The sequence below is a fragment of the Neomonachus schauinslandi genome, chromosome 7, assembly GCF_002201575.2.
Source record: "Neomonachus schauinslandi chromosome 7, ASM220157v2, whole genome shotgun sequence".
NCBI lineage: Eukaryota > Metazoa > Chordata > Mammalia > Carnivora > Phocidae > Neomonachus > Neomonachus schauinslandi.
In genome coordinates this window covers 57,451,519-57,462,332 of record NC_058409.1, presented here as the reverse complement: position 1 = coordinate 57,462,332, position 10,814 = coordinate 57,451,519, and the positions used below count along the sequence as shown (strand labels likewise).

Here is a 10,814-nt window from a genome sequence, read left to right as displayed (position 1 = left end):
AGACCATTAACTACCCTGTTTTTGCTCAGAACATTATTTAAAATAATAAAATATGGTTTTAAACAGGCCAAACACATTTTACTGCCACCCAATATCTGTTTTATTGTGAAGGAGGTGGGATGACTTTGGAGACTCAACTGGATAAATTCTGTTTCCCTACAACTCTTTCATTCTTTTTGTTATTATTACTTCTAGTCTTTGCTGGTTATTTAGTTTCTTCATAACTACATGGCATAAACTAGGAATCTTGAGATTTCTATTGTAGGCTGAGATATCGTTTAATCTATTATTTCTACCTATGATTTTATTTGAAGCAATAGTGGTATTTTGATAATTAAAAAGAGGCAACTTAAAAGGGAGTTGCTATTACCTAATATTAAGCAATTAAAAATAAAATCTGGCTTTAACCCTCTTTCTTGAAAAGTCTTTCAATCTCCTCAATGTCTTTTCATTGAAAAAGACATATCTCATGATCAATCTATGAACACCCCATTGAATATTGCCATCTCCTATTAAGGGCATGGAAGTAAACTCTGTAACTAAAACAGATGCCTTCGCCCACAGGTTCTAAAATCAGAGGGTATTCATAAACCTCTCCACAAATTTTCAGAGTGTAGTGGGAAACAGGAACTGTTAAAAATTTGAAACTCTACTAAAGTACTTTCTACCTCTTCCGGGAAGAGAAAATGTATTACTTTCTAGGAAGCTCACTACTTTAAAAAAACATACAATCAGGGTTGGAAATTCATGGTTAGCACTTGGGTTACATCACTGTTTTAGATGATATTTACTTTTAGATGGAAAGCCATGGAATGGTTCTCTGACTCTTCTCAAAACTGTGTTGGAATTGTTTCAAGAGAGCAGAAAAAGCACTTACTTTATAATTATTATTTTCTGAGCAGATAGTCCATGATACATAAAATGTTTTACTTCTTCCTTTGGGTACACAGACATATGTATTCCCTGATATACTAATCCCATGCCAGCTAGAAAGAAAAATTGACCAACTATTGGTAGACTTTTCTAGGTTGAGAGCAGAGGCCGACATTAAATCATCACAAAAACTTTGGGTAATTACATCATGATGCACAATTAGATTTACATAGAAAAAAAGCTGCTCTCAATTTCAAGTCAACAAAAGAAGAGACCGTGTAGCTTTGAAAAGTAGAATCTCTAATGAAGGGTCAGCATTCTAAAAGCAGGGAGGCATCTGACATGCTGTTTTGACAGTTGGGTAAAGATGTGGGGGGGATAAGATTGTAAACCAGAGGAAGTTCTGTTAGAAGGACAGAATGAAGTGTTTGAAAATGGTAAAGTGAGAGCTTTAATCAACATGGACTAATGGCAAGAGCAGGAAAGAGAACAGTGATTTAGTTCAGATAGTAAATAGTTTGTGGAGAAATTTTATAGAGTAATAACTTAGTTTGTATTTTAATTTGCAAGAGCCAAGGGACGACATTATTTGAAGAATGACAGTTTTATTGTTTTAATATTTTATACATAAGAAGCTCCCATTTGGGCGCCTGGGTGGCTCAGTCGTTAAGCGTCTGCCTTCAGCTCAGGTCATGATCCCAGGGTCCTGGGATCGAGTCCCACATCGGGCTCCCTCCTCGGGGGGAAGCCTGCTTCTCCCTCTCCCCCTCCCGCTGCTTGTGTTCCTGGTCTCGCTATCTCTGTCTCTGTCAAATAAATAAATAAAATCTTTAAAAAAAAAAAAAAGAAGCTCCTATTTATCTGAAATATAAGTTAGCACCAGTTTCTATTAATGTGATAATATATATTAGACAAATTGGCAAGCAGGGGTTTGCTTTATTAATCTTTGTTATATCTTAAAAAAACGATTTTCAATATTTTTTTAAAGATTTTATTTATTTATTTCACAGAGAGAGACAGCGAGAGAGGGAACACAGGCAGGGGGAGTGGGAGAGGGAGAGGCAGGCTTCCAGCCCAGCAGGGAGCCTGATGTGGGGCTTGATCCCAGGACCCTGGGATCATGACCTGAGCTGAAGGCAGACGCTTAACGACTGAGCCACCCAGGCGCCCCGATTTTCAATATTTCAAATTATAAACAAGATCATGATTTTATAATGTGAAGATAAGCAGAAAGTCTGATTTAGTTGCAAACTGGTCCTAACTTTTTTGGCTGGTGTCCTTTAACATTGGGCAAAAGCCTGGAAAACCAATCTCTTTAATGAGGAATCTTGTGAGTAGTGTAACATTTTTTTTTTTTTTAAAGATTTTATTTATTTATTTGACAGAGAGAGACACAGTGAGAGCAGGATCACAAGCAGGGGGAGAGGGAGAGGGAGAAACAGGCTTCCCGTGGAGCAGGGAGCCCAATGCGGGGCTCGATCCCAGGACCCTGGGATCATGACCTGAGCCGAAGGCAGACGCTTAACGACTGAGCCACCCAGGCGCCCCGAGTAGTGTAACATTAAAAATTTTTTTTAAAAATACATAATATAAATTCCGTAGAGCTTTAGCTTCTTGGATTTAAAACAAATGCATTGATATCCATTTATAGCTCTCCTCTAACAATCACTTTAAAGCTTGGTAATCATGTGTCCTGGATTTTCCAGGTCACTTCAGATTTCAAATATTTTTTCTGTTGTCAAATGATGTGTATGGATTTTAGTTCGGAAAATGTGGTCACTGAATTTATAGACCAACTCTGAAATAACAATGGCCTTTGGCATTATATAGTAATTCTATTTCTGGGTCATGATTATCAAATTAAACTAAAAGTTCATCATTTGAGACTACCCAATAATAAGCTATCAAAACAATAAGGACATTTAAAAACTTTGTAGTAACTGCAATTTGAAAAGCATTCATAATATGATTTATTAACACACATAACTAGTAAATCTATAAATGTCTACTCACCCTTGTCATATAGGAAATGAAAAACAAGCCATATTATAATTACGTGCTGTAATTATATGTATTAATATATATATCACATGGCTAGAACTAAAGAATACAAAAATAATCTAAATGAACTTGTGCTAATAGTTAAAAAAATTGTTGGTAGTCTTCCTTATTTTTAATTTCCATAGAATGGACCTCATATTCTTGATAAACTGGAACTGGGAGGGTATACTGGCATCTGCTAGAAATATGACAGTAATTATGAGTGAACTTTTAAAGTTAAGATTGTCTCACTATCGTATGCCAAAACGTTGCTTTTCTGCAAATGAAAATATTTAGATCATTTGATGGCCTTCCTTTCTCCAACCTATTACTACCAATTACTATCTTTTATAACATTGTACCGCTTGTTCATAGTTTGCTCTTTATTCTTTCGTGATTTGGGTAACCACTAAGTGAAGAAAAAAAGTTTCAAAGTCTACTATGTCCAGAATGGCACTTAATAACTCTTTCAAAAATTAAGATTATTTTTCCCAAGTCTTGTTGGAAATATATCTATCACCAGTGATCAGGCTCTCCTCCTACATTTCCGTGCTAGTTGAAACTTGAGAAGCCCGGGGACGCTGCTGCAAGAGAGGTGAGAGTGGGAGATAGGATATCACCCGCTTGACACTTCGGCACTATTGCTACGAATGATTCACTTTTGTTTGGCACATTTGTTGCAGGGAAATCTCCTCCCGCTGCTTCCTTCTCGGGAGCTCCTCTCGGGCTGTCTCCTGTGCTTTGGCCTTTAAGGAGAACCGAGAGCAGGTGGGCACAGAGGCGCTCACCGAGTCCTCCTCCCCCTGCTTCTTCCCTAATTTAGCAGTACTTCCGGCCGCGTGACATCATCCCCCGCACCCCGGTGACGAGAGCGGCGGGTGACGTGTGTGCGGAGAGGAGCGCGCTGACGTTGCTATTTAAAGGTCCTCCTGCGGGGAGGATGGAGACACAGCGCGAGCACCTGGTGTGGGGCGCGGAGGAGGCTGTGGCGGCCGGGAGCGGGGCCAGGAGACAGCGGAGGAGCAGAGCGCACGGTCCGCCCGCCGCTGGCCGCTAGGGGAGGGGGGCGGGAAGGAAGGAAGGACGGACTGACGGACCTGCCGGCTGGACTAGCTCCCCACGAGGGCCAGCTCGGCCCCTGACCACCAGCCTTCCCGCCACCCTCGCAGCTGCTGCCTTCTTTCCCATCGCCCGCAGGGCCCCACCGGGCCCTCGGGACGGGTCAGCGCCCCAACCCCCGGCGCCTACTCGCTGCTCCGCGGCGGCGGCGGCGGCAGTGGCCGCCTCCTGCCCCCTCCCACGAGCGGGGGGGAGGGACCGCTCTCGCCCCCGGCTCTCCCCGCCTCCTCCCCGCCCTCCGCAGCCCGCTTTGCCGCCGCGCTCGGCTCACGCGGGCGGCGCTGACCCGGGAAGCAGCGTCCTCTGCTCCGCGAGCGGCCGGTGGAGGCGGAGGCAGCGGCGGGCTTCAGGCCACCCGGGCCGGCGCTGCTCTGCGGAGCGAGAGCTGGAGGCCGGCGGAGGTGGGCGGTGATGGAAGTGTGAGGAGGCGGCGGCGGGCCCGGGGACTGTGAGGCGGCGCGTGGCGGCGGCGAGGAGCGCGGGTGGGGGCGCTGGAGCAGCGGCTCTCCCGCGGCTTCGAGCCCCGCTCCCCGGCCCCCGACGCGGGATTAGCCGCCCGCCTCGACGCGGGCGGGCGCCGGTTGACCCTTCAGCTCAGTCCAACGCCGCCGCTCGGCCCGCCCTGGCGCTGGGAGCGGGTGCCGGGGACAGCGTGGGGCTTGGCTCTCTGATTCATTCATTCTCCGCCGCCGGCAGCCTCAAACCTGCGGTTCACCGAAGAGAGGAGGGAAGAGGGGCAGCCGCGAATGAAGGGCCGGGCGCGAGCCGGGCTCCATTGTGCTCGGCGGCGCGGGGCGGGAAGGGGCTGAGGGAGGTGGGATCGGGCCCCCTCCCCCTGCTCCCCAGCGTGCGCTGCGCCCCCAGCCTGCTGCCAGCCTGGAAATGGCTCCGTTTATTCTCCTCGGGAGAATGAATCGATCCTGCCCAGCCTTCTCTTCCTCCTCCCCACCTCCTCTCTGCTCCGAGTCTTAGGAGGGGAAACGTTTAAAAGACTCCAATGTGGAGTGCCGTGCACATCGCGAGCTGTTGGGTTTGCACCTCGAGGAGATTTTTCTATATAGGTTTTTCTAACGTGACCGCAGGGAAGCAGTGGCATTACTGCTTTTAGGATTTTTATTTTCTCCTAGGGATCTCTATAAAGTGCACGTCGCATTGGGTTACACGCTCCACCCCCAAGGGAACTGGTGTGGTGGAGAAATTTGAACCCGCAGCCTTAGTAGCCAAAAGGCCGAGTTACCTGGCTTTCCCAGAGTGTCGAGGAGGACATGAGCGAAATGACCACCGAACTCATTTTTTATAGGACTCGGTGAAGCTGGATTCTGCGTTTTCCGACAGACACGTAGACTCATTTCGTGGAATAGAGTTGACCGCTGTCTCCTCCGCGCAGCATTTTAACTCTAATTTAAAGCAAATGCCACCTCTGTTTGAACGTTTTGGTATCTACGAGAGAAATCATTTTACCTAAGGGAACTAATTGAATTGTCAGCACCACTGAAATACCTCCAGAAAAGGATCTCGGGGGGTGGAAAAGCAACTGCGAAATAACAGACGGAGAAATTCCTTTGGAAGTTATTCTGTAGCAGAAGAACAGAAACTTCAGAGCCAAGTTTTCATTGGGCAAAATGGGGTAAGGATTTTTGTGCCTAACATAGCTTTGAATCTGTTTATATGTGTTGTTGAGCGGTGGTGGTGATTGTGTTTTATGTTTTCAAACAAATTAGCTACTTTGCTAAGCTGGTCGTACGTTAAAAATGTAGCTGTGTTAACCTTTTAACAAGTTATTTTTATAGAGTGACACCAGAGGTCATAATTAAGGAACATCCATAATTTGTAACCAGGCTATAGTTTTATTAGTAATATTTAAGTAGGCAACACATTCTGTACTTTTCTGGTCAGGCTGCTGCCGCAGTTTGTAATTAAAATCATATTGTCAGGTTTTGTTGCCCATACCTTTGAGAGAGAAGTACTGCGTTCTCTCAGTACTTTGAGAATAATCAGTTACACAAGGGAACAATTGTAATGAGTGGTTGGACTTCAGTCCTTGAAAATGATCCAGTGTAAATTGTGGCCTCCAATGTGCCCTCTGTTTTGCCCTTGAATATCCCAAGCTAACATGCAGAATTGATTTATTGGGGCATTAACACGAAGGTCTGAAATTTTTACCGATGTGGTCTTCCCAGTGCCAGTGCACTTGGTGGATCAGAGCTTGAATAGGAAAAAGCTAATTTTCTGTTGAAGGAACTTGCACTTTTCCTCCATTTCTGCTCTTAAGCTCAGGTCTTCGGTTTGTGTTAACAGTGTCAAATCTACACCTTTCGGTACAAAGTCAGCCAAGAGTGTGTTTTCCAACCTTTCATTAATTCTTCACACAGTAACTTGATAAAATGCTAGTGACTCTTTGTAATGTAAGCCAGAAACTCCTAATGTATTAATGGGGTAATGATGTAGTCATTTCATTGACAGATTGTCCATACTTTTTGTCAGAGGAACTTCCAGAATTTTCTCTCTCTCTCTCTCTTTGTGGTTGAACAAACAAATCTAAAGTGTAATTAAGGGACAGGGATTGAGAGGATAGACCACAATTTATTGTGACAGTTTAGGGGGATGCACACCTCCACTTTCTTTTTTGAACCTTTCAGAGGAAAGTTCTTGGACAGTATTACCTTTTTTTTGTTGGAGTTAGAATTTGAAGTTTATTAACATGAAAAAGTTTGAAAATGTAGAACATACGTTGTAGGAGTTCTTCATCAGGAACTAATGAGAAAGTGATAATTGTTTTTGAAACTTAAATGGCAAGTGATGAGAATATATATAACTTGCATGATTTGGGGTAGTGCTAAGCAATTAAAATACCTTATTCTTAATGTTGCTGCTATTTGTAGCTTGGTGATCTGAGGCAAATTATTTAACCTCTATGGACTCTGTATTATCTGTAAAATGAAGGCATTAGATGATAAGCTTTAACATTTTTTCCATTCTGTAAAATTGAAATTTTTTTTCTTCCTTTCTATTTTAATGATTACTAGTTGGTTTCTTAAAGTAGATCTTTCACATGCAGAGATTGTTTTCTCTAAGCAGTTTTTAGCACATCAGCTGCAAAGCAATGGCATTTAAAAATGTTTTGGATGAATTGCACCAATTTTAATAAGGGAAAATACGGAAAGTACTGCTATTTAAAACCTTTGAAATATGGCTTCCCTTGAGAATCTGCAGCTCTTCTGTTTAAAACATGTCAGAGCAAAAAAAAAAAAAACAAGTGGCAATTTTTCATGTTGAAAGCTGCATTCTCCCCAGACTGTAGATTGGTAGCATCATGGAAGAAAATTGGTTTTCTACAGTCTTTAAGCTGCATGATTGCTCATCATTTTACCAAGGAAAGTTTGGGATGAACTTGCTACCAAGGGGCTGGTATTTAAAATACGAAAATAAGCCCCCAAACACGGCACACATTATTGATACTTCAGTATAATTAAATTTATTTACAAACTGATTTGTTTTTTTCCTAAAAAAGTTTAGACGTAGACTAGAGCAGAAAAAGGAGCATTTCTGCATTAGTTTTCTGAAAGTGTGTTCAGGGCTCACTGATAGTGATTTGTTTCATCTGAGTTGTCAAGAGAAGCTGAATGGGTGGAAATAGGAGAGAAGAGAGCGTAGAGAAGGCATTTGTGGAAGTTTTCATACTCGGTAGGTGTTTATACCTAATAAGTGTTTGTGGAATAAGGGTAGCCTCCTGTACCTATTTAAACCAAAAGAAAATGGTGTGTGTGGTTTTTTTTTTTAATTTTATTTATTTATTTGAGGGAGGGAGAAAGCATGTGCACACGACCCTGTGCATGAGCAGGAGGGGAGGGGCAGAGGGAGAGGGGAAAGCAGGCTCTCTGCTGAGCAGGAAGCCCAATGGGGGGCTCAAACCTAGGACCCCGAGATCATGACCTGAGCTGAAGGCAGATGCCCAACCAACTGAGCCACCCAGGTGCCCCAAAAAGAAATGGTATTTTAAGTGGCTTTTAAAGTTTTATCCAGGCAATCTTAAATTACCTTACTTTAACGGGTATATAAAATTTAATATTGTGAGTGACGAGTTTCACATTTTTTTAATGTATTTTTGACTGTTAAGTTATAATAAGAATTTTTCTTTGCCTTAACTATGGATGTAATTGCAGATCTAGGGGCAAAGTTTAAGCAAAAGGAATTCTTTTTCTTTTTTTTTTTGAGAGCGAGTCCGCAAGCCTGAGTGGGGGAGGGGCAGAGGGAGAGGGACAGACTCTCAGGCAAACTTCCTGCTGAATGGGGAGCCAGACACAGTGCTGGATCCCAGAACCGTGAGATCATGACCTGAGCTGAAATCAAGAGTTGGATGCTCAACTGACTGAGCCACCTAGGAGCCCCTAGGAATTTTTATTCTTAAAGAAAATGGGTGATGGGGCGCCTGGGTGGCTCAGCCGTTGGGCGTCTGCCTTCGGCTCAGGTAATGATCCCAGGGTCCTGGGATCGAGCCCCGCATCAGGCTGCCTGCTTCTCCCTCTCCCACTCCCCCTGCTTGTGTTCCCTCTCTTGCTGTGTCTCTCTCTGTCAAATAAATAAATAAAATCTTAAAAAAAAAAAAAAGAACGAAAGAAAATGGGTAATGAGTTTAGGCAGAAAACCAACCTGGCTCCTGTAATAGTAGTTGATGAACCATTGTGGAAATGGAAAAGAACAGCTGAAACTGACAGTTGGCAGAGTCTGTCAAACTATCTTGGATGCTGCCTGAACTGTTTTTAATTACGAAGGCAGTTGAAGTGTTGGCTTGTGAAATAGGTGAATCAGACCCCCTAAAAATGAGAGCATTCATATATGTGAGATAAAGTCTGTAAAAAGTTGCACAGCCCCGGCAAGGAGAGCCTGTTAGGTACAACCCCCAGTCCTCCCAAGTAGTAGCTCATAATGAGAGCTGTGAGTCAGGAGCTATTTCAGAGCCATTAGAGTAGGCAATAGAAATCAAGTAACTTCAGTGAGTTACTTCATGCTACCTTTTGTTTTGCATAGCTCCTATTGACAATTTAGTGCCATCCACAGGGAATAGAGAACCTTCCCCTCCTCCCTTGACACCCTATTGAAAGTTATTTATAAAATGTGATTCTCTATGCTAATAAGGTCTATTAGTGCTCTTCTGATTTATCTCACCTGCCTGTGGGAACCTCTGGAAACCCTTTTCTCTGGCTTTCCCCTGGTAACTTCCTGAAGCATGGAAGTGGGTGCTGCTGCATTGCAACCTGACCTGAGTCCTTTCTTTGCTGAGAGAGGAAGCTGACACCTCTTTCTGCCTCAGGCTACTGGGGGCTGAGGCAAAAATGTGGAAATCTTGATTCAGCACGGACATATGAATGGCCTTTGTTGAAAAGGCAACCACTCAATCATTTCTAACATCAGAGAAGTTAGATGCAAGTCCTAATTCTTTGTTCATTTTACTCATTTTGAACCCCTTTCATGTGGCATGTTCAGCAGCTCAGTGCTCCTGATACAGAGACTCGTAAAATGTGCTCCTTCCCTCAGAGAGTTTATAGTTTAGAAGCTGGGAAGACAGGCCTGAAATTAGAAAGTACAGTGAAATGTCTAAGGGGCTACATAGAAATACAAAGTATGTGTAGCATTAGCTCCTGAGGGAAGGATAAAAAAGCGTTTGTGGAGGAGGTAATAGGTACTAAATAATGAAAGCTGAGAGCAGGTGGGCCTTGTAGACAAATGAGAGGCCATTCAAGGCAGAGGGTACAGTGTGATTGACAGCACTGAAACTAGGAATTGCAACAAAGTTGGGCTTGACAAACTTGGCTCTTTGGGCTGTGGTAAGAGATAGACCTAGAGCCTTATGCAGGGGCCAGGTTAGAAGGCCTGTGGACCAAACAAAAGCTGGTGTATTTCAAACTTTTTTTGGCAGTGACCCATTACAGTAGGATACACATTTTTACCTCACAACCTAGTGCACACATAAATAAATGATAAAATGTCACAAAATAATACCTTTGTGTGATGCGTTGTAGTATTTTCTATTTTTAAAAAAGAATGACATTTGAGATCCAGTAAGTTGATTTAACAACCAAGTGCTAACAACTGGTAATTTGAAAAACACTGCTCTTGGCTGTGGGAGTCACTAAAAGGTTTAAAGTAGAGTAGTTACATGAAGGGTCAGGGAAGTAGGATGAAAAAATAGTTTTAAAAATCGTTGAGAATTTGGTTTTGTATGTTGTATCCTGTGGAAACACTGAGCTGGAGCAGTGAACCGTAGCTAGGCAGGGGAAATGGATAGCTGAACAGGGCCTAGAAATTCCAGGGTGGAGGGAAAGGAGGGATGTTGGTGAGTTGTGTGTATTGTCTGGGACTTTTTCAGGATTAGGACATTTCATGTGCAGGGGTAAAAATGTAGGAAATGGCATCATATGTTCCTAGTTGAGCTGGTCATTTGGATGGGCCATGAAATAGTGAATGTGAGAGTTTAAAAAGGACTTTCTAGCTAGCATACAAATTGCATGGAAAGAGAACTCATTCCCCCAAGCAAGTAATTAAAGGATATTTGGAGTTGCTGGTAAGATTTGCCTTGTAAGCTAAAAAGTTACTTCACCTGTGACTAATATAGAATTATAATTTTAAATCTATCAATATAAGGATGTCAACCATAAAAGTAGAAGAGTTTGCATATTTTGAGAAGAGGTGCTTTCCCCCAGTTCATTTATTTTTTTTAAAGATTTTATTTATTTATTTGAGAGAGAGAATGAGATAGAGAGCACATGAGAGGGGGGAGGGTC

At 43.1% G+C, this 10,814-nt stretch overlaps 1 protein-coding gene across 1 annotated transcript in view; it reads left to right on the top strand.

Annotated features, from left to right (window-relative positions):
• The first annotated feature begins 4,781 nt into the window (after nucleotides 1-4,781).
• HOMER1 (homer scaffold protein 1) overlaps nucleotides 4,782-10,814 on the top strand; it is a 125,311-nt gene continuing 119,278 nt past the window's right edge. The window contains exon 1 of the mRNA XM_021699847.2: nucleotides 4,782-5,659. Coding sequence (XP_021555522.1) covers nucleotides 5,655-5,659 — 5 coding nt within the window. The 5' untranslated portion in view covers nucleotides 4,782-5,654. The remainder of the gene's footprint in view (nucleotides 5,660-10,814) is intronic.